Source organism: Paramormyrops kingsleyae, chromosome 23 (genome assembly GCF_048594095.1).
Source record: "Paramormyrops kingsleyae isolate MSU_618 chromosome 23, PKINGS_0.4, whole genome shotgun sequence".
Taxonomy (NCBI): domain Eukaryota; kingdom Metazoa; phylum Chordata; class Actinopteri; order Osteoglossiformes; family Mormyridae; genus Paramormyrops; species Paramormyrops kingsleyae.
The window spans coordinates 23675642-23698667 of record NC_132819.1 but is presented as its reverse complement, the minus strand read 5'-3'; the positions used below and the strand labels follow the sequence as shown (position 1 = coordinate 23698667).

General features: G+C 45.2%; 3 protein-coding genes across 6 annotated transcripts; 1 reads left to right on the top strand and 2 right to left on the bottom strand.

Annotated features, from left to right (window-relative positions):
- Positions 1 to 10: 10 nt before the first annotated feature.
- Positions 11 to 8222, bottom strand: nr1d2b (nuclear receptor subfamily 1, group D, member 2b). Of its 3 annotated transcripts, none has more exons than XM_072705540.1 (9): positions 8026 to 8222; positions 6996 to 7100; positions 4793 to 5029; positions 4536 to 4624; positions 3503 to 3647; positions 2572 to 3272; positions 2261 to 2446; positions 1936 to 2146; positions 11 to 1837 (listed from the first exon to the last, which is right to left on the bottom strand). In XM_072705540.1, exons 2-9 carry the CDS (start codon positions 7012 to 7014, stop codon positions 1641 to 1643), a joined length of 1785 nt encoding a protein of 594 aa, XP_072561641.1. In that variant the 5' UTR covers positions 7015 to 7100; positions 8026 to 8222; the 3' UTR covers positions 11 to 1640. The 3 variants fall into 3 exon arrangements, with proteins under 3 accessions (XP_072561641.1, XP_023665472.1, XP_072561640.1); XM_023809704.2 differs by lacking the exon at positions 8026 to 8222 and adding an exon at positions 7363 to 7922; XM_072705539.1 differs by lacking the exon at positions 8026 to 8222 and having other exon boundaries at positions 6996 to 7922.
- A 6339-nt stretch (positions 8223 to 14561) lies between these two features.
- rpl15 (ribosomal protein L15) lies at positions 14562 to 17402 on the bottom strand. Its single transcript, XM_023809838.2, has 4 exons — positions 17254 to 17402; positions 16485 to 16666; positions 15503 to 15639; positions 14562 to 14923 (listed from the first exon to the last, which is right to left on the bottom strand). The coding sequence occupies exons 2-4, from the start codon at positions 16654 to 16656 to the stop codon at positions 14618 to 14620; spliced, it is 615 nt and encodes a 204-aa protein (XP_023665606.1). The 5' UTR covers positions 16657 to 16666; positions 17254 to 17402; the 3' UTR covers positions 14562 to 14617.
- A 74-nt stretch (positions 17403 to 17476) lies between these two features.
- On the top strand, positions 17477 to 22153 carry nkiras1 (NFKB inhibitor interacting Ras-like 1). Of its 2 annotated transcripts, none has more exons than XM_023809840.2 (4): positions 17477 to 17896; positions 18037 to 18144; positions 20275 to 20516; positions 21416 to 22153. In XM_023809840.2, the coding sequence occupies exons 2-4, from the start codon at positions 18051 to 18053 to the stop codon at positions 21656 to 21658; spliced, it is 579 nt and encodes a 192-aa protein (XP_023665608.1). In that variant the 5' UTR covers positions 17477 to 17896; positions 18037 to 18050; the 3' UTR covers positions 21659 to 22153. The 2 variants fall into 2 exon arrangements, with proteins under 2 accessions (XP_023665608.1, XP_023665607.1); XM_023809839.2 differs by having other exon boundaries at positions 17479 to 17843.
- The last annotated feature ends 873 nt before the right edge of the window (positions 22154 to 23026 follow it).

The window sequence follows — 23026 nt, the reverse complement described above, 5'->3', positions numbered from 1 at the left end:
TTTCCCAGCATATGATTCAGTATATATGTTTATTAATATGCATATATTTATATATTTATATATATATATCTATATAAATCTAAGTATATGCTTTCACAAAAAAACTAAGACCACAGTTTAGCATTTTACATATTACATGAACAGAAAAATAACGGCACAGCGCGAAGTGCTCCCTCTGCTGGGGAGAGGTGAGAAGAACAGAACACATGCGGGTCCGTCAACTACGCCCCGACTCCCCGCCATCCACCCACCGCTTCCTTCCGTTCGTTCACTTCCTTGCAATCGCTTGCTTTGTATCGTCTGAACGATTCAGACGATGATTATGTTACAGTAGGTTCAAAGATAGACATATCAGCTGGGTGACTGGTAAGCGGGGCTGTCACTACACTCCATATCAGGGCTGGTCTTTGAAACTGCTATGCAGCATTTACACTCCTGCTCCTCATCCTCCTCCCCTGACCGCTTTTGATCTGTCCCTTTATCCTCTGTTTGCTGTGCTGTTGGTCACATTAGCAGATTGTAAAAGCGTTATCTTTACATTCGTTGTAGTGAAAATGATACCGCCATTCTTGTGCTGACCACAAGGGGGCAGTCACATGTATCCATCCCATTCTGCTCTCTGGCATGTTCCCATATCGTTTTAGTGCCCCCAAGCAAAGGGGAATGCGAGAAATTAAGCTAAGTTAGGCTTTGTGTAGAATTGTTTTATACAGTCAAACTTGGAAGCAGTCCAGCGATTTCAGAAATCGGCGCCATATTTGGTGGCGGGCGGCGTTAATGCGGCAAGGGGACGGCTCTCAGCCCCGACTGGGCGGATGCCGATTCACCAAAGTCGCACAATGACAATCTGAACGTTTTTTTCACTGCTTTCAAAATACCCCACGTTACAATTATAGAGTTATCATACGCACACAACTGCACCATTAGCTACAACTGAAATATAGAGTGCCTTTTTCTTTAAATAAGTTTGAGGGAGAAGGAGGAGGATTAAAAATTAAAATTAAGGAACTGATTAAACATCAAAAAGGACCGACTCCTCCCCCAGCAACCAAGGAGGCGCCGACACCGACCAATCACAAACAGCCATGCATTAGCAGCAATTCCACATTCTAAACATGGTCGGGATCACCCCTTTTTTTTTTTTTGAGCACGGACTCAGAGAGATCTGAGACCTCGGCCTCAGACAGAGGTTCCTTATCATGCAGCAGCCGCGTCACTAAATACCCACTGCCTTCGGCCAAACGCGGGTCCTTTGTGATACGCCGAACAGAAATAACAGTCCTATCAAAAAAAAAAAACAGACCCCATGACGACAGTAACGACAGAAGACAGAACGGGTCATATATTGCACTAACGATGCAATAATACTATGTCTCAACGATATAAAAGGTGCTTCCAAAACGCCCGCACCCACGCACACACAGACGCAGCGTGTGAATGTGTGTGTGTGCGTGTGTGTGCTTGTTCTACAAACACAGGCGTGTAAAGCCTTACAGTACAATGATTTACGTTTCCCCGCCCCGTGGTCCTTTATGCCCACAATCTCGACTTGTGAAGGAAAGAGCACAAAGTCTGTGCAATTAAAAAGAACGTTTTCAGGAGTAGGGAAGGGGGAGACAGGAACCATGTGGCCCGTGACCTCAGGGGTGGACCTTGAAGGCCAGGAGTTGCTCGGAGTGCATGTTGTTGAGGGAGCGGAGGTCGGGCAGCTTCAGCAGAAGCTTGGTGAAGGTCGCTGCCTCGTTGGGGTGGTTCTTCAGGACCAGGCTCCTCAGAGCCCGAATCAGGGTCTCCTGCAAGGCCTCCACCGAGTTTACGTTCTCGATGCCCGAGCGGTCTGTGGGAGACAGACAGCAGAGGGCGCCTGTTATCACTGCAGAGCAAAACCGCCAATGACAAACAACCACAGAGGGTGGTAATGACTGGGGGGCTCACCGGCAGACACCAGGACAACAGCAGTGAAGAGGCTCATCTCCTCCTCGGTCAGGTTCAAGGCCATCAGCTTCTGGCTGAAGTCAAACATGGAGTTGAGCAGGTCTCCGGCGCCCATAGTGCGCAGCGCTTCCACGCTGTACTTCTTGCCGCTCAAGAACGTCACGGTGCGTTCTTTGGCGTCGAACAGCGACGCGAAGCGCACCACTAACACCTGTGAGGACGGCAGTGACGCACGGGCTGAGGAATGAGGTACAGCGCACAGGCAGGACGAGTATCATGCACGTCAAGTTATTAATGTCGTTGAAGCCGCTAACGGTGAACCCACCTCGAACGTGCCAGCCTTCAGCAGGCTGACCTGGTCGTGCTGGGACAGATCGCGGAAGCCGGGAATCCGCTTCGCAAACTCCACCACCTCCCGCACGGCCGGCGTGAAGCTCATGGAGAACTCCAACCAGATGCTGTGGCCAGACTTCCTCGGGTCAACATAGGGCGACATGCTCATGGGGCACACCTTGGGGAGAGAGTGACGCGGCGGGGATCCAATCAGAGTGATTGTTGTAAGGAAGACGACGGCCCTGTCATAAATGCGAATCGGAAAACCCCGCCCACTCCCACCATGTGACCAGTGAGTCTTACCAAGTGCATCCTGTTTCCTCTATTCCACACTGGCCCACTGAAGCCGTCAGACATGGTCTCGTTGGCATTTTCTGCTCTGTTGGATGGGCCGTGGGCGTAGGCTGGACAGTGACCCACGGGGGAGCTGCTGGGCTGCCCTACTGGGCAGTAGTTGAGCAAGGCGTAGCCCCCGTTGGACCTCTGGGTGCCATGAGGCAGGTAGCTGCCAGAGATGCTGGTGTGGTTGGCATGGAGGCTCTGAGCTTCCGGCTTCCCCCCCGTACCAACACCGTCGCCACTGGGTACCGCCATCTTGGTGAAAGCCAGGGTGGGCGTGGACTGTGCAGGCGGGCTGGACCGATCCTGGTTGTACATGAAGGTCTCCTGATGCGCCCTCGTCACCGAGCCGATGACCTCCTCCTCGCCGCTGTCCGAGGCGGAGCTGAGAGAGGTTTCCATGATGACCTGGGGCTCAGGCTCCGGGCCAGGCTCTTGCAGACTGGAGCGCGGTGAAGACACGGGCGAGCAGGAGGAAGGAGAGGGGCTGGGGTCCTCTGGGGTCATTTCGGGGCAGGGTGGGGCCTGGCTCCCAAGGGGCGGGGCCTGGTTGTCATGGAGCTGGCCGTGCATCGGGTTGCTGTTCATGATGTTGTTCATGGCGCTCTGCATCTCCAGCAGCATGCGCTGCTTCTCTCGCTTGGGGATGCGGCCGAAACGAACAGCTGAGGTGGAGAGAGCGAGGGAAAAAAAAAACACTGTTTAATAGCGCTGCTTGGCTCTGCTGTGTCCATTTTTTATTGATAAATAGGCAGGCGCATAGACTTTACGATTTCCCAGGGGTAAGATGAAGTGCAAACACTGGCACCATCGAACAAATCAAACATCAATTACGCGAAAGAAGAGATGATGAAAAACAGGAAATGAGAGAGGTGTAAAAGAGGGAGCCGCCCACCGTCGCGGGACATGCCAACTAGCAGACACTTTTTGAAGCGGCACTGCTGGCACCGGTTCCGGTTGATCCGCATGATGGGGCAGCTTTCGTTCTTAAGGCACTTCTTGTACTGGATGTTCTGCTGGATGCTCCTTCGGAAGAAGCCCTGTTGGGGAGGAGGGGCTTCATCAGGCACGTGACTCCAGGTACACAAGTAGGCCATGGGGAGGGATGGGGGGGGGGGGTTTGGTGAGTCTGAATAAACTGCACTGCTTTGCGGGGGGGGGGAGTTTTCCTAGGCTGAACTGGAGCATGCAGCACCATGCAGGCGGCATCTTGGAGTGACCCAGATCGAACAGAAATCCCTGGAACGGCGAGATGGCATTAAAACTAATGGAAAGCATCTGGGCACTAATGCAGGAAATGGAATGTGATGCTAAACGATGGCAAACGAACTGGAATGTTATTAAATGCCATTGATTCAGGCCTAAGAATGTTAAAAACTAATGGCTGGATAATTGGCTTATCGTGTCACTGAACCAACTTGACCTGCAAATTCTGAGCGCAGGCAGGATGCCTGGAACCATGTCTAATTTTGGGCTGTATCTGACATTCTTTTGCCCGAGGCAAGGACTCCGAGCAGGTCAGGGTGTTTCGGCTCAGTGGAGTAACTGTGCCTTGCAATGCCTCGCTGGACACCAGCAGGTGAACTGACAGCCCTCGCCTGCAGGGGGCGATGATGAGCGGCACAGTGTGATACACCCTGAACACACCACCGCTCTGATACGGGTCACAGCAAAACCAGCTAATGTCAGCAGAAGCTGAAGGGCATATCTAATAACAATTCAGACCATAGATTTAAATCTGCAAAAATCAGTCAGGTATTAAAGAACAGTGTCTCAATATTAGACTGCAATATGGTCTGGTTTCCAACAGAGCAGAAACTGGTGGCTGAACTGGTTCTTTGGTCTCAAACTCCTAACCCATTTCAGTCCACTGACTTTGCGCAGCAGTCACGGTCGTTCACGGTCTTGTTCTCGGCCCTCATCCTCACCTTGCAGCCCTCGCAGGCGTGAACGCCGTAGTGGAACCCTGAGGCCACATCTCCGCACACCTTACACAGTAGCACCAGCCCGTTGATCTCTGCAGCACAGGACACAGACAAGCATTAATCACGACTGCTGCCGTTCCCCACGACCTCAGTTAAAGGTGTAGGACAGCAAAATCAACAAATGATCCCAATACCGCAGTGCGTGAAAATAACGCGCTATGAAACACGCCACGTGACAATCCGTCTCAGCCATCACTCACTCGTGATGCCGCATTTGGTGGTGGAGGGGGTGCGTCCCGCCTTGGGGTTGCTGTGCACCCGCTGGGGGGCTTGGTTAGGGCTGGAGAGGGGGGCATCCGCAGGCCTGGCCTGCCGCCAGCTGGGGAAGGAGTTGTGGGGGGGGGAGGAGGACTGGTAGCTGCCGTTGGAGCTGTCGCTGTGGCACGACTCGGGGCTGGAGGAGGAGCTGGCGGAGCTGATGTACGCGATCACACCTCCTGCCAAGGAAACAGAGTGTCAGAGGATCTCTGCTGAATAACCTGATTAAGGGGACATGCAGAAACTATACTATGCAGTAAAATATGAAGAAAGTGATAAAAAAAAATCCTATTAAAATTTTGTACAAGTAAGAAATAGGACAAATCCGTGTAATGTTGATAGTGCAATGTTCTCCTGATGGAATGCTGTTTCTCGCTATAAAACCAAAGTCTCCAGACAGCAGGAAGATTAACGCTTGCTAAGGTAGCCTACCCAGAATGCAGTGCGGCAGCACTCCTCCCAGTGAGGAAGAGTAGACCAGACAGACCACTCGGATTTTTTTTCTTCTCGCCATTGGCTAAACCTGGTTTCTTACTCCCCATTCTCGACAGTTAGATAACAGTGTTACATAATGCCTGTTCTAAAAGGATGTAGGCGACTGTCATGAAACACCATCTCAGCTTCTGACAGGGGGACAAAGGCCACTTTAAACATTTCTGAGGGTAAAACTACTGAAAACGGATTAGGTTTTTTGGGGTGGGTGGGTATTTTATAAAACTAGACATATAAACAAGCCAATCAGTGAGCCAAGAAAATGTACTTTTGCACTGCAACTGAATTCAAACTAAAACGCAAAAAAATGGTCATATTGAGAAAACCATTCAAACAAAAAAAGAAAAATTCTCTTTTGTCCTGAAAATGTTCAAAAATGTTCTCTTGTCCTGTTCAATGCTTATAAAATATTTCAAGTCGGAGTTCCCTTAATATTAAAAACTTTTTAAAATCTAATTTCTAAAATAGAAAGTGTCACTATATCGTAGCCCTCTGAATGAATTAAGGTCACCTAAATGGAAGAATTCCAAAAATCTCCACGCGCCGGTTTTACTGACCTATGCAAGTCGCTGTAAGGACACGTGCTGCTCGACAACCGTTATTCAATCGAGTAACGCGCTGATGATGCATTTATGTAACAGGAAATATTAACTCTCAGTGCCATAACTTACCGCTCGCGTTAACATGGTTTAAAGACACGACAACAATACGTTCGCTTATATAAAGCACGAGGTTTAAATGTGCCCAAACTTTAAAATATATGCATGATGACAAAGTTTGTCTGGAAAATATAATAAATGTCACTACCCACTATCTGCAAATAAACCGGACACAAGACTCGTGTGCCTTGTGATGTGGGGGTTCTTACAAACAGATTAATAAAAGCTACCAATATTATGAATTTTTACACTATTATGTCCATGTTATGTGCGTGATCCATACTGTATTGTATGCACACTATCTGGTTAAATGCATATAATAATGCTGCATACAAATGGCTACATGAACATTACGTGTATAGGAGCGAGCGTCCTCTGACGGCAGATCTGGCACAGACAGCAGATTCCGAGCTGCCGAACACGCCCCCACGTGGAGCTGTCATGTCTCCTCCGGGACACGAGCGAGAAAGTAGGTCACCGCGCGCGCAGCCAGCGGCCGCCTCACGTGTATCCGCAGCCGGTGGCCGCGCCGTTCCACCGTGCCGAATTATGCAATGATGACATCACCGCCGCCCTCGGCCAATCAGCGGCGACGCACGGGGAGCGTAAACAGAGCCGCACATGGCTAGACTGGCCGGTCCATGTGAGTAGAGGAACTGCAATGCCGTTCGAGCCAACTGCTCCTGTAATGTCAGCAGCCGTACTGGCACTCCTAACCCAGATATTTTTAAGGCTGACACTGACTGGGCAAAACATAAATTTTTAAGACCCTGCACAAAAATGTTTTAAACGCGACGGCCAAATAAATTTAAGAAGGAGCATAAAACCCATTATTTTCGTTATGTATAATTATTTAGCACATAGCAAAATACAAGAACATCGTATCTACCAACACGTATCCGTAACGTCCAAATACAGTCAAGAATCCCCCGATTTTAACAAATCTGACAAACACCAGTACTTAAAATACAACGAAAGCTTGACAATTTCTTACCAGCTTTTGTCGATTCCATGTCCACCTTTAAAACTTTGCACGTTTAAAATGGGTGCCGTCTCGTTCGCCTTCACGAGCAATCGGGGAAGACGCCAGTCGGAAACCCTGGAAGCGATAAAATGCCAGGAAAGTGGCTGGATAAGCGCCGGACTGACAACTACCGCCCGGCCACTCTGCTAGCCAGCCAGCGTCGCGGGTCGGACTAGCGCACCGCCGTTTGAATCGCTTTGTCGCCGGCGATGTCTGATTTACTGCAGTCCAGATTCTGTTATCCGCAAAAAAACAAATAACCGACAGTCGTAGTCGGGTGCAGTTTAGCTTATAGCCAACTCGTCTTAATGAATGGGTCGATCCCCTTTTAACTTGCCTATTCCGCTTTCCTTCCTTCCGCTGAGGCTTCTCGGAAATGATCGCTGTTTATTTCTGCCCTGAATACATGTATTTAAAATATATATAAATGGGCTTTCCCCCCTCCCGCTGCGAAAACAACGATCACCGAGCCGTGTTGTAGCAACTCCTCTCTGTCATCAGCTTGCTAGCACTGACTGTTCCGAGAAGTATGTTCACGGGCGACCATGTGACCCAGATGAGGGGCTCCTCCCTCGGCCCCGGCGCTGGAGTCGATGTAACCCACTGACACACTTTCGAAGTGCGGAAGAAACGGCGAAGATCGTCGAAGGGCACCTTCCAGCACCGACCTCTAGGAGACAGGGGAGGGGGGCACCCGACTGCTGGCGAAGCAGAAAATCCACCCCGTTTAAGAAAACTGACACATTCCTCTGGCCGAAGAATTGGCATTTATTCTTTACGGACAAAGCAATGTCTTTGCGCTAGCTTGCGTCTTAAAGTTAGCTTATATCTTAATATGTGGCTTCAGACACCTTTAAAAATGCACCCATGTATTTATTCATATGTGATTTAAGTGTATGCCTACGCATAACTCGGTAACGAATTCCGTGACGTCAGCTATTTAACATAGCAAGGACTGTGCAGAAGCAGTCATTGCTCGATCATATGTCCATATACGTACCACAGGTGTGCGATGATGTCCTTATTTGAATCATGGGCATCGGTCTGTGCCTATACTAGTCCGTGTTGTTTAAGACAGATTGCTTTTAAGACTGAGTCTATCCCAGGCAACGCAGGAACACAGGTCACAAGCCTGACATACACCTGGATGAAATACCAGTGCATCACGTTGCAGACGCTTGCGAACTCTCTCTCTCTCTCACACACTATGGGAATTTTAGAAATGTCATTTGGCCTAATATGTGGCAACACGCCTAACCACTGAACCACTTTGCCCACTCCCCCTTTCGTAAAAATGCGTAACAAATTAAAATACGTCAAATCCTGTTATTTCTGTAGTCAAAATGCTGTGTTCATTTGATGCTTGAAATATACCGTGTGAGGAATTGTTTAGTTTTTTAATACATTTTTTAAAATACATGTGTCCTAGTTTTTATTTTTATTATTTTTTCTGCAACAGGATGAAAGCCCATTTAAACGCTGAGAGCAAGACATTACGTTTACGTTTCCCAGAGGCACTGTCGGATATTCTATTAGTAGGAACTTTAAAAGCCTTTTAAAACAAGTATAATGGTCTGAAACACTCTATTAGTGTGTCCACTTCAGACCCGAGTACTGGTGGCTATACGTTTTGAATAAAGAGATTGCCTTGAATCGATGGACTGCGTACGTACTTCTATGCAAAAACCTTATCTTAGCATACAACATCAATTTTACAAGACATTAAGGTTCAGGTCTCTGTAACTGTTAGAAAACTTTATAGTGCATTTAAAAATAAAAACCAGTTCAATTTCCAGTTCAGTTTTTAAAATGATTTCTCTCACAATAATATTATTATAACGATTCTCTCCCCAGTTAGAGTTTTGACTATACAATATGAGTGTTCAGTTTTGTGATTTTTCTGAGGCCTTTTTTGGCTCTGCCCTGTTAGGAATGTATGAACATTTGAGTACAGCCTCCCCAAGAGGCTGCATCTATTTCTGCAGGGGTCCCCTTTTCTCCCACACTATTACTCACACTACTACTCTTACACTATTATTCTCACACTATTACTCACACTACTACTCTTACACTATTATTCTCACACTATTACTCACACTACTACTCTTACACTATTATTCTCACAATATTACCCACACTACTACTCTTACACTATTATTCTCACACTATTACTCTTACACTATTATTCTCACACTATTACTCACACTACTTCTCTCACTACCACTGGCTCTGTTTGCATTTTCTTCAATATCTGGTCACATCTACTGGCCGGCGAGGGGGCTTCAAATAAATACCAGAAATATTAACAGGACAACAAAAATGATTTGATTAAGTCAGTTCCTTAGAAGAATAATGTTAATGGTTACATTCTGGGATTTTCAACCTGCCTATACACGTGTCAGAGGCAAAATATTTTGATTGAGAACAAAAAGCTATGTACCATTTTAAATATCTTGTCTGTGGTAAAAATTGTATTTTCATTGAAATGTCCATCAAAATTTGGCATGGTATTGACCCCTGGTTATGTTGCATTAGGAGTGACATTCCATTTAGGGTGTACTCCTGCCCACCCCCTAATGACCCTGTCCTGGATCTGTGGCTGGACGACAGATGGACAGTTGTATTAGAAAACCTATCGGGACACTTAAAATATAGTGGTCACTTAGTGCCCTTTTGTGGAATAGGAGGTGCCTGACTTCTGACCTACAGAGGGCTTGGTGTCTATAAATCACCGTTGATAAATGTCCTGAGAAGAAGGTGGGGTGCTTGTTGGGTGGGGCTTGGTGTCAATCTAAATTTGGATGCCGCACAACATTCACGCTTCGTCCAGATGTCACGTAACAGGTTTGGAACTTGAACCACATCATGGCGTATTTGGTTTGGCATTTCTGCATGTGGTATTAGTCTTTAGACCTGAATGAACAATTTTGCTTTGGGGGAGATTGTACAGGACGTTCAGTCACCACCAACAAAGTCAACAGCTTTGAGGTGATGGTTCACTGTAACCCCAGTGCTACTTGGCACAAGCTCACAGACGCTTGGTTAATTCCTGAACCTCCATATCCAGCTTCTTGCTGGATTAGAAATTGTAAATATATATATTGTAAATATAAAGATGCTCTTGGTTTTTTTGTCCTTACCTTTAAATCAGGTTCCTCTCTGATTCTGACTGAAATCCTTTCTGTTCTCAGATTTAATTCAGGTGATGGTGAGTTGTATGTTTTCCCATTAGACAAGGATCAGGGTCACCCATGTCTGGCCTCCGTCAAGATGGCTTTCCTGTATCCATGTCCCAAAGTATCAGTGGGCAAATTACAATTACTGATGGCAATTCACTTTGACGAGGACCTTGTGCAAAATGTATATCGAAAATTTTAAATCGGGTGAAGTTTTTAAATGGGCTCCTTTCAGTGGTACTGTATGTGCACAGGTGCTGTCAGCGGAATAGCCTGTATACAACACAAACTTCTGGGCCAGGTGAAACGCTGCTGCAGTACAAGTCATGTGGTTATATTAAGATATGTCAGGGAAGTCGCTAGAGGGGACAAGACATCTGTCCAGTGGAAAATTGTGCAGAATAATATTATCTAGCAAATGCGCCTGAATTTGACCCACCCGACGAATTAAAACCCAGGGAACAGAATGTACGTCATTCGCAAGCATGTTGTACAGAGCTTGTTATAGCTGTTATCACGGGGTTTTGAATGTCGGGAATCTAAACATGAAACAATATCAATTCTGCAATAGTTTGTAGAACTATCTCTGGAGCGCCTGAAGTATCTGCAGGTTTTTTTTTCCATTCCAAGAAAATGAAACCCCTGATTCAAACATTCCTCCGTTCTCACAAAGCTAGTAATTTATAGCAAGCCCAGAGACCAGCTGTGCTTTAGCCCCCTGAGAATACGGTCTCTCTATAGCCTTGATCCACAGCAACCCCCGAATGACCCGTGCAGGACAAAGGAATGGAAGACGCGTCACCTTTTTCATGTCGAGCGTCACTGCATGTCCAGTGCGAACAGTAACACCGTGCAACATGAAGGTTCCTTCAGCGTCCACGGAGAATCGCTAACAATGACAGCCTGACAATTTGCGTGCTGTAATTTGACAGTAAACATACAACAAATACCCATTATGAATGTGAAAATTCTAGCAATTTCTTTCCAAATCCATCGGGTTATTTGAAAACTAACTATATAATTAAATAAGCGTCGAGATGATGTCCTTTATCCTTGAAGGTATTTGGCAAGAGGTACCTTTGTCGTCTAGGAACTAGTACTTAAACTTTATCTAAAGCAATTTGCAATTTTCACCTTTGTACAGAGCTTGATGTTCTATTGGAGAAATTCTGGTTGTCGGTTTACGTTGCTCAAGTGGCTTTAAGGCGAGGTCTGTCCCAGTTCAAGACCTTACCGCTTTACTACCCTACTAGGCTGCTTTAACTACCAGGATTTGACAAATACCTTTGCACAAAATACCTTTTTTCAGTTGTGAATACAGCCTGTTATGTTTGCTGCTGCGGGCTGCGGCTGCTCACTCAGCAATAAAAACCCCGCAGTCTTGAACCGGATTGTAATCTAACCAAGTCCACGCCGCGTCGGAGTTGCGGAGAGCGCGCTCACAAGGCGGCGCGCTCTCTTTGATCCAGCGACGGGAAGGACTTGCTCTGCTGTCTCACTTTCAAAGGTGGGTCACGCAGTAAGATGGCCCAAATATACAGTCGAATGCATTGTAAGTCAGCTTGCTGACCCGTTTTACTGGGAAATGGTCAGCAAGTACCTTTCTGGCTCATATTAAGAAAAAAACTGCTTCTGTACACTTCAACAGTGAGACTATTTTCTAAAAATTGTTCAGGTCTAATTTTAAATACTGTGTGATAGAACATAAGAAGAAATTTACAAACGAGAGGAGACCATTCGGCCCATCAAGCTCGTTTGGGGAGAATTAACTAATAGCTCAGAGTTGTTAAAATCTTATCTAGCTCTGATTTAAAGGAACTCAGGGTTTTAGCTTCCACTACACTAACAGGGAGACTATGCCATGCTCTACTGAGTTCTATAGTATTTATTATCTATAGTATACTAATATTGAAATAACCATTTGGCTGAACAGCATCCAGACCTGTTAGAATATAAGAAGGTGCTTAACTGGTGGCATATTAGGAATAAAGTCATGGACAATAAGGTGTCAGAATGCAAAAACGATCATATATTAACATTGCTTAAATATAATTAAGTGATGCTTATAATGGCTTTTGTACACGCAATTAAAATCTGCTTGTTTAAATTAATCATTTCTGGCAGCACACAAAAAACGAGCGGAAAATTAACAGTACTATATTACAGAAATTTACCTTTAATTTGGTTAAAGTCAATGTCAAATTCTGGAGCAAATTCCTTATTCCTCCACAGGGCAAAGTCAGCATAGGTGGTTTTCATGAATGATAAAAAGAGACACAAAAACATTTCTGTCCAGAATCTGTGATAGTTCTGCAGTGTCATGGCATTTCACAGATCCTCCTTACCTGCATAATAATGCATCTGCACCCTTGGCTTCCCTGGATGAGGCCATGACTCGGTGACACTGGATGAATGTAGAGCCAGGAGCACTAAATGTGCTTTGTGTTCTCTGTGCATAAGGTTGCCTCTCGGTAAGGCTCACACTCCGCTCCCCCGCTAATTCACACACAGCTGCTGCAATGGAAGGCCAGCCACCGCAAGCTGGCCTCGCAGGCCTTTCCTTAATGGCAGGTCTTTCCTTAATGGCAGCCTCTGCTGCTGGAACACACGCTTGTACTTTACAGCAGACCACCAAATGCATTTCCTGCTGCAATGATGCATCCACTACTGTAGCCTGACATTTTGGCACCAAACAGATGACCTCATTACCCTTGTAGGTACATAGTGTTCCTAGTACTTAAGGGGCGGAAATCTAATGGAACAGAAACATTGGACCAGTTCTGGTGAAACCAAAGGAATTCCATGATTTTACACATCTGGATCCTTCCCAGTACCAAACACAGCCTACCGACAAGCTGGTGGATAAGGCATCAAAATCCCAATGCAATGGTGCTTGCGGCACTTTTCCACCGCCAAGAACTGAGCTGTTCCGCAAACTGTTTACCATTGTGAATTATGCAAGCCGACATAACCCTGTTTACTAGCAGGACTGAAAGCATGACCAATCAGAGCTGGCTGTCTCACCGCCATCTAATTGGTCAAAATAGGAACATAAACTCACAAATGAGGCGCCGCCATACGGTCCATCAAGCTCGTCTGGGGAGAACTCAACTAATAGCTCAGTTGTTAAAATCTTATCTAGCTCTGATTCAAAGGAACTCAAGGTTTTAGCTTACGGTAAAAGACTATTCCATACTCTAACTACATGCTGTGTAAAGAAGTGCTTTCTCAAATCCAGTTTACAATGTTCTCCTGCTAATTTCCACCTGTGGCCATGAGTTGTATTTGGTTGATGAGCATCCAGACCCGTTAGAATCTTATATACTTGTATCATGTCCACCCTTGGCTTCCTTTGCTCGAGGCTGAACAGATTCAGCTCAGCTAACCTCTCCTCGTAAGACATTCCTATAAGACCATAAATCATTCTTGTAGCTCTACATTGAACCCTTTGTGTGGCATCAATGTCCTTTGATACGGTGACCAAGCCCGCACACAATATTCTAGGTTGGGTCTTACCCGGGAATTTTATTATCTTAGCATCACCTCCCTTGACTTAAACTCCACACACCTAGAGATGTAATCTAACATCCGGTGATCAGCATCGATATTCATGGATTATCCAAAGGAAAAACGGGCATATTATATATATATTATTTATTATTGGTAGTATCACACATCGCAATGTATTGTTGCATTCCCAATAACTTGGTTGGAAATTTCCATCTACTTAAAGTCCAATAGAGCAGCTGAATGGAATGAATTCGTAATACAAGTTTACATGAGCAAATGCCAATTCCACTAGCGTTTGATGCCAACATAACAGCGATTCTCGCGAACAGTAAATAAGCGTCTTCAGTTTATGTCACCGTCGCTCTCAAAACCCGGCAACGCCTTCACCCTTCCGCAGTGGAAAACCGAAGTGAGCCGGAACCACGCTGTAACTAGTCTTCCATTTTCACATTAGCTGCGTATTTCGGGGTATTACCTAGGGTGACCAGATAATCCATGTCAGGGAGGACACTTTGAGCTACTTCAGGTTTTACAAACTACTTTCAAATTGAAAGGCTCCTGTGCTCGGCTAATTAGTTCAGCTCTTCTTGTGCTTTGACTGGTTTATTTCCTTGACTGAAAGACTCATCCAGCTGTTTCACATTAACATTAGTGACACATGCATGATTATAGGAGACTGACCAATCAGCACACAGCAAGAACTCAGTGCTCAAGTGAAATCCAGGTCCGTTTAATTGAAATGGTAATTTACAATTCCTGTCCTAGCTCAGAGTGTCCTCCCTGACATGGATTATCTGGTCACCCTAGTATTACCGATCCAGAGAGGGAAACAGAAGCAGGGAAGGCAAAGTACCAGGGCAAACAAAGATTTTATTGGACTGAAAGCTCTGAACATGCAGACACCCGTTAGCGGTAGCGACGCAGCTGCAGGGTGTTGCGGCGCTTCCAGGCCGCCCTGCGCGACCCTCCGATGGTCAGATGGAACTTGTGGCCCTTGCCCAGGCCGCGGCTCTTCTTGCCCGCGGACGTCAGGCCGCGCATCTCTCTGTGCTTGTGCACCGGCTTCGTGATCCATTGGGTGTCGGGGTTGCGTCTGATAGCCTTGTGGAAGGGGTCGATGAGGACGACCTCAAAGAACTTGTATGTGGAATCTTCTCCCACCCAGTAGGAGTTCAGGACCCGCAGGGCGCCACAGTGACGACCGGCACGCTCCTAACCAATCAAATGCACAGGTCAGATTACCTGTCCAATAAGCACTTTATATAATCGCATACAGAAGGCCTGCTAGTCACTGCCACCAATACAATTCCTTTGGCCACCGCCAAAGAGCAAAGAACTAGGAACAATGCCATCATTACTCTGAAAACCTATTTCATCCATGATTAAGAACCATAAACATTTACAATTTTAAGCAGAAAACACTGATTTAAATCAGCGATATTCAGCTGAGACTATCTTGGCCATGTGCCCCCCCCCCCCCCACCCACATGACAATGCTACAGTGCACCATGGGGCTCATTGGTCCAAAGTTGGGACCGATGTCGGAACGGTGATTAAGGAGCATAGTCAGTGTGGCTGGGATCACAACACACTTGATATTGCCTGCATCACCCTATAAGAGAAGGTGAATGACTGAGCTAGTCCACATTTTGGCTAAAACCTCATTTCTCCCATCACACGCCTGTCTCATAACGGCCATGATTTCCCGCCCTCACTCATTTCAGCCAAACACGAGAGACCCGTCCTTTCAGATGTGCTGAACCAGTGATGGACTTGGGATGGGACACTGACCTCTGCGACGGACTGGAGGCTGCGGGCGAACTTCAGCTGGTTGACACCGTGGTGCACAGGCTTGCCGTAGGTGGCGCCCTTGGGCACGGGGCGTTTGCGGCCCCCGCGGCGCACGCGCACACGGTAGATGACATAGCCTGTCAAAGGGCAAAGACAGAAGTTCGCGATCAGGAGCATTCTGGGTAATCCGAGGCTTACCTGGTGTGGAACCTTCAACATAACTGCATTACGGATTTGCCTGTTTGTTGCCACATTTCAGCTTTATCGACACAGTTGTTAGGGTTAAATATTAAGACCTTCTGGACAGACTGAACATATGGCTGCAGGTTTTAAGGTGAACATAAAAATGACAGACAACCAGGACACAGGGGTAGCATGCCACAATGTTAAGGGGTCTAGCAGTTTTTTTTTTTTAAACCCAATGGGAGATATCAGCTCATGGTCTACGTCAGGGTTATTCAAATCACGGTCCTCGGGTCCGAGCCCTGCTGGTTTTCCAGACTTCCTTTACCTGTCAGTCAGGTGTGAAGCCTCTGACCAATCAGAATCAGTAATTATTAAACTAACTACCCGGTAGAACTGAAAACAAGGCCTGGATTTGGAATCGAGGTCCACAAATGATATGGTAAGCATCGTTGGGAGAATAGCTGACAGCTCATTAATCGCATACATTGGCCAAACGTTTCCATGATTTCTTAAAACAGGTACTTTTATATCAGGGCTCTTCAAATCTGGACCTCCATTTCAAATCCAGGCCTCTTCAGGTCTCTCAGGTAGTTTAATAATTCCTGATTGATTGGCCGGAGTCTTCACACCTGGTTCACAGAAAAAGGAAGGCTGGAAAATAATTATAATTAATTGCAATTATAATTAGCAGGACTGATTTAGAAGACAATGATTTGAATAGCCCTGGTGTACATTAATGCTTACCATTTACATTATTTAATTAAAAGATTTAACAGATGGACCGCGGGTTACCCACCTTGCTTGGCCTTGTACCCGAGTCGGCGCGCCTTGTCGGGTCTGGTAGGTCTAGGAGTCCGGTGCAGCGAGGACAGCTGGCGGTACTGCCAGCACCGGACGCGGAGCAGGAAGCGCATCACGTCGGACTGCTTTTTCCTCCATAGCTCCTGCATATACTTGTACGCTCCCATTTTGCCTCAGCTACAAGAAACGACAGGCGCCGTGTGACACACTGCAAAGCCACTCTGTACATGACAGCGACAAAAGCAGCATCTCTCAGTACGTAACCCTGTGTAACACACTGGTACCGGGAACAACCAAACAACCTGAAAGGCTGACTGTTAAGGATCAGTAGTTTAAACTGCATTCCTCCTCACGTTACCCGCACCTCGGAAAATCACATCCCCCTTATAGCAATACTGTAGGCCACGAGGGCAAATTAGCCGACAAGTTCGCTTAACCAGACAATACTAACATAGCTTTACAACTTAAAGTCAAATAGTTTAACTTAAGCCATTAACGGCCCGCTTGCAAGTTTATGCATATATCTATCTCTCCAATTACAATTCAAAGTTACAAGACATTAATAACTGCAAACCGCGGCCCATGCACATCCATAAAAACAGTGCTCAAAATGATACTCTTCGATATCGGACTTCAACAAAATAAAGGTTGTTCCCGCGCGTTACAACATTTAATTTCTTAAATTCTAAATAGCGGGACGCGATGACTTTGTTTAATAAGTGATATTAGATTGATTCTAAAGCAGAATTATCAGGCTTACTTACATTCGTGATGGCGTACCAGCCGGAAAGGGAGATTTATTTTACCCATCATGCTTTATTAAAACGTGATGAAGCCATTTCCTACGGCGAGGAGGCTGCTGGGAAATGTAGTCGCACATTAGGCCATTTATATTTACTAATGGCGTTTTAAATTATTAACGTTTATTTTAAAATATTAACGTTATTTTCAAATAAGCGTGATGTATGTGTTCATTTTGGTGCTCAGTATAGGGGAAAATCGGTTTTTATTATCCAGTAAGACAGACAAGGTTGTGAGCTGCAGTTTCAGAATAGGGCTTTCCCTACGTCAAATAAAAGCACCGCCAAATAGTCTATAAGAATTATAAATGCATATCTGCATCCAAAGGAATGATCACGTCTCATTGTTGCAGAAATATTGCTCAATACACGCATGCAGATACACATTTAGTTCGCTTTTTAGCTTCCTGGTCTGAAAACGTCACTGCATAGGCAATGAAGCATGTGCATTAAATTGATATTGGACTCTGCAGCTAGCCAGCTAGTGCCATCGAAATATCCAGGTCCTATTACCCGTCTTTCACAAATAGCTAGATAGCTGTTTGTATTACGAGGTAAAGCTTTTATTTCTTTTCAGCTTTTGGGACACGCAATAAGAAAGCCCGAGGTTATTAATTCGTCTTATTGAATATGACATTGTTAGCGATGTAGTAACTATGTGACAGCTGTTTCCGTCTGGCATGCTCATCCTCTGCTATTGCGCCGGATCGATTGATCTCCTTTCTCTCATTCTTTTGACAATGCAAGGTCGCCACAGTGCCATGGGTAAGGGCTGCAAAGTTGTGGTTTGCGGCTTGGCGTCAGTGGGAAAGACGGCGATTCTAGAGCAGCTGCTTTACGGGAATCACGCAGTGGGTGAGTTTGTGATGGTGAGTTTGTTTGGTGATGGTCAACTCTGGCTGCTTCCAGGGATACTATTGTCGCATTTATCAAGAATATAATAATATCATCATCATCGTTATTATTTTTTATTATTAATAATATTAATATTAATTGTTAGTGTTACTGTTATAATTGTATGTATTTTTAGTTGGTGGTTGTACCGGTATATAATACCTACCGATTATATTGCCTGAAAACACCCTCGAAACTATTACACATCTGGTTTTTCCTGAAACATGCACTGTTGACATTCAGTTGCAACATTCTCAGTTTCGTTTAATTATTTTAGCTTTTATCCATGTTTAATCTTCGTGCCTACAGGTATTAATTATGTAAAGCAGTTTCTTAAAATCTTGCTGTAGCGTTCATTCTCATGTATAGTGTTTAATGTCCCGAGCAAATGAATTCAACAAACTGTATAACTAAACTGCGACATACACAAGTTATGCCTATTTAGATAACGATAACGTTGAGACGTGGAGATTTCTGTTATTAAGTAAAAATATTAAAGGTAAGCTAATTGAAATGCAAGCAGTGTCTAACGTTAATGAATATGTATTATAAATATACACCATTATACGGGCTGAATAAGCACAGAATAAAGAACAGCTGTCGGCATTGCACTTCCATTAAATGCATCGTTATTTACTGCTCCGCGATAAATAAAAATAAAAAAAAGGAGGGGGGGTTGAGCGCTGTTTTTAGGTAAATTCTGCTTTAAAAGCTGTTTGTTGGTTTAGTCATTATTTCACTGCAAATTGAATCCAATATTAGTATATAGAGCAATTTAAATAACTCGTCACTGACGGGAAGCATGCGTTATTTGACGGCATTCCTTGCTTGTTAAAAAATGACTTGTTTATATATATAAGAAGTATTAAAATGAATGAAAGCAGCTCCTTCAGAGATGGTCTTGGCTTCTGGACAAAGGCTCACCGATGCGTGTGACCAAGAGTTAGAGGTTGTGAGGCAATGCTCAATGGCTCCATCCCAGCCACAAGATCCAGATGTTCACTTCCAGCTGTTTTTCTTGCTGTCAGGTCCTGGCAGGACTCATACCACCCACAACCATCTGTTTTTTCCGGGTGTCTCAGTCTCGCTGCCCGGTGCTATTGTTTGGTGTCTCTGTCTGCTTTTTTTGCACAGGTCACCGTCACTTTTCAGACTCTCCCTTATGACATCAGAATTTGCAGAGTGAGCCTCTCTCGCCAAACCTGCTCCATAAACTGAACGTAGTCACTAAATCTCGCCTTGTTTGCTGTGGTGACACAATGCATCAGCCTTGAGGTGTATCCAGTATATATCATTGCCTGTGAGGTTTATTGCTTAGTTGAGAAATTGCCGCAATCAACCATAGGTGTTCCTCATGGGGAAGGATGGGGTGGGGGGGGGATCCTATGCAATTTTCATAACGGTGGTGTTATGAAATATTTTCCAGAATTTTGCTTCAAAAAATATAAATAAATTTGTCAAGAGAATCTCTTTCTCATCTACTGCCCAAGAGGAAAAAACTTTTAGGTGACGATTTCAGTTGCATACACATAAATGAATGTATACAGTTAATACTGAAACTGATGGGTAGCCTGTATATAGGTACAACATATGAGGCCACACAGGAAAAAATGAGTGGACAGATTTGATTCCATCACTTACACTGTCAGAAAGAAGGGTAACGTTCTGGTAGTTTCGTTCCCCAAGGTACAAACAACATTAACGTACCTCCAATGCTACAAAAATGTTCCTCAGAGTCAATTTCTTTACCTTAAATTAGACTAAAAGGTACATTTACCTACAGCTCCAGTGACTTCAAAGGTACAAATTGGTACAATTTTTCTGACCATGTAATGGATCCATCCCTCATCCTCCCTGCATTGAAGTCACAGTGACCCCCTTACACTGTGACCTTGGTCACTGTGACCTTGGGTTAATGAAATGTTCTGGGAAATGAATAAATGAAAGAGAATATTTGATTGGGGAAATTTCATATATATTTAATATATATTTACTTCAAGTAAATAGTGGAAAGTGATTGCATTTTATTTGTAAATTTAATTTTATTGAGAGGTATACTGACTAATAAAAAATGTATCCTGTTTGTAACAGGCTCTGAGTCCCGTAAGACCTTAGAGGATGTCTACGTTGCCTCTGTTGAGACCGACCGTGGTGTAAAGGAGCAGTTGCGGCTGTATGACACCAGGGGGCTCCACGATGGCTTGGAGCTCCCCAAACACTACTACTCCGTAGCCGATGGCTTTGTGCTGGTCTACAGTGTAGACAGCTTGGAGTCATTCAAGAAAGTGGATGTACTGAAGAAAGAAATAGACAAATCCAGGGACAAACGGGAGGTATGGCAAACATCTCAGGTGAAGGTGTCATTTTCAATAAGTCGTGATGTAAAAGTGATGCTTTTTCAATGGGGACGCATATTCTGTAAGAGGAAGACTGGAAGATTGTGGTGTCTTTCACCTTGTGGATTGTTGTACAACAGCGTTTCTCAACCCAGTCCTCAAGGACTCTTAGAAAATCCATATTTTTGATCCCACTCAGGTTCTAGCACACTTCCACCAAGCATTCAACACCAGATATCTGGTACTGGTGTGTTCAGACCTGGGACTGCCTGAGAGTCTCTGAGAACTGGGTAGAAACACTGCTATGGAAGGTTTATGACCAAGGATGGCGTGGTGATGCAGTGAGTAGCTGTGTTGAGGGTCCCCTGCTATTCTTGCGATGGGCTCTAGGCCCCCCCATATCCCTGTACTGTATAAGCGGTCAGAAAATGGTTGGATGTGTGGTTAATGAGTAACTGTCATGGTTTATGGCCTCGGTCAAATAAAATGTGTCGATGTGGTGGGGCAGAGATTTCACATTGGAATGAGACCCAGGAAGCAGTAAAAAAACCAACACGAATGGGTCATTCCATCTGAATTCAACAAATGGACTTTGCATCACTATTTTTAATTTTGATGAAATTTGGCATGTGAATTACACACACCATCCCGAGCGCAGAAACGTTCCTCACACATAAAGAATCCCTTTGAGATATAGTGCCTTCTACGTCCTGGGCAGCAAAAAATGATGAATCACAGTGCAGCGCAGGTCCCTGGCTTAGCTTCAGCTCACTGGCTCAGAGTACTTGTGCACAAGTGCAAAAACGGTGATGTAGAAACCGTTTTGTGAATTTGTTGAATTACAATGGAACGATCGTCCGCCAATCTGTCTTCCCCCGTTCCCCGGCACCACACAGGTGATGGTGATCGTTCTGGGGAACAAGACGGACCTGCAGGAATGGCGGCAGGTGGATGCAGAGGTAGCGCAGCAGTGGGCGCGAGGCGAGAAGGTCCGGCTGTGGGAAGTGAGCGTGACGGAGCGTGACTCCCTCATCGAGCCCTTCACTGTCCTCACCAGCCGCCTCACCCAGCCCCAGAGCAAATCCTCCTTTCCGCTGCCTGGCCGCAGAAGCAGGGGCACGCCCTCCAATGACATGTGACTGCCACACGGTGGCGCTGTGCATGTGGCCAAACCTACCAGGGCTCATTGGAGCGTTAATGGGCTGAGAGCAATAATGCAAATGATACTGTGGTTTATTATATTTAATTTTTTTTTACTTCATCTCCTTGGAAATCGGTCATCGCCCCGACCACAACTAAAGAAGATATGTTCTGGGTTTGTCCCTCTGTGTATTTTGTTAGTTTTGTAATTTATTTTTTTTCTGCACTTTGTGTTCAGCTTTTAAAACCCGGTGCAGTGTAGAGATGAAGCAAGCTAAGTCACAAATATTGTCACATGAGCCAGACGTGTGAAGCAGCGGATTCGTAGCCAGTCGTTTGCGCAGAGACGTTGGACGTGGTCTCGCTGCGTACGGCTGTTATTCTCCAAGCCAGAAGGGGAAATTCAACGGGGAATTCCATCCCCAGCGTGTCAGAGCACTTTGAGTATTACAGTATGAAGAAAAGGTGGTTGGAAATAAAATAATTATTAAAGACGCTGTTCTGCGACACTGGTGTTTTACTGCAGCATCAGAATCTTGGAAACGCTTCCCACACTAAGCCGAAACATTAACAAAGAGTGCCGTTTGAACATTTCCATTGTTCGTTTTTTTCCATATTTAGTATGAGACGGCAACACATTGTGGCATGTAGGAGGGATTTGATGTGTCCAGTGACACACATGCATCAGTCACTCTTCCAGGAGCTGTGGAGTTTTTCCCGTTTTTTTTTTTTTTTTTGATATACCTCTTAACAATAACTGGCCTGTGACAGCACAGGAAGTCATTTTTGCATGTGGTGACTGTTAACCATTCAGAGAACTGAGTGAGTAATTTACCTGACCTTATGTGCCTAGAAATAGCTTCCCTTTTTACTGCATGAGGAAGATTTGTAGCCGTTCTGAATCACACACAAGTCTGCCGCCACGTGCAGCAGGGAAAACATTTCTCACCCTGAATGGTGAGCAGATCAGAACCTGGTGGGATCACAGTCTCCAGTAGGACTTTGAGACCCAGCATTCCAAACACATGTGGATTCATGGAAATCCTTCAAACTACAGATAGGAGGCTCATAGGTGCCTGTTTGCGAATCGCAGCCATTCCTCGGATTTCAGTGTCAGCTCCGGCTCCCCTGATTCTCCCAGCTGAGACTGCAGGCATCAGGAATCAGGCTGCACTACAAACACACAGAACGGCAAAGGGAACGACGGAGAGGTTTGGGAGCCACGCAGACAAATATCTAGTTTGGCTATTGCACTTTAAATACCAATTTAAGGTAAGAAAAACAGTTTTGTTAGGATCAGATTCAGCGATGTAACATTGTTGCTCAATAAAAGGGATCACTTACACACTGTAAACATTGTTTACCCC

Excerpts from the sequence above, each read along its gene's own strand:
- nr1d2b (XM_072705540.1), bottom strand. Across the intron at positions 3,648-4,535 it reads ACGCCTGCGAGGGCTGCAAG|GGCTTCTTCCGAAGGAGCAT; the intron begins GTGAGGATGAGG and ends CCTCCCCAACAG. Across the intron at positions 2,147-2,260 it reads TGAAGGCTGGCACGTTCGAG|GTGTTAGTGGTGCGCTTCGC; the intron begins GTGGGTTCACCG and ends CCGTCCTCACAG.
- rpl15 (XM_023809838.2), bottom strand. The coding sequence starts at position 16,656 with ATGGGAGCGTACAAGTATATGCAGGAGCTATGGAGGAAAAAGCAGTCC. Across the intron at positions 15,640-16,484 it reads CGGGTACAAGGCCAAGCAAG|GCTATGTCATCTACCGTGTG; the intron begins GTGGGTAACCCG and ends GCCCTTTGACAG. Across the intron at positions 14,924-15,502 it reads GCCTCCAGTCCGTCGCAGAG|GAGCGTGCCGGTCGTCACTG; the intron begins GTCAGTGTCCCA and ends TTGATTGGTTAG.
- nkiras1 (XM_023809840.2), top strand. The coding sequence starts at position 18,051 with ATGGGTAAGGGCTGCAAAGTTGTGGTTTGCGGCTTGGCGTCAGTGGGA. Across the intron at positions 18,145-20,274 it reads TTACGGGAATCACGCAGTGG|GCTCTGAGTCCCGTAAGACC; the intron begins GTGAGTTTGTGA and ends TGTTTGTAACAG. Across the intron at positions 20,517-21,415 it reads AATCCAGGGACAAACGGGAG|GTGATGGTGATCGTTCTGGG; the intron begins GTATGGCAAACA and ends GGCACCACACAG.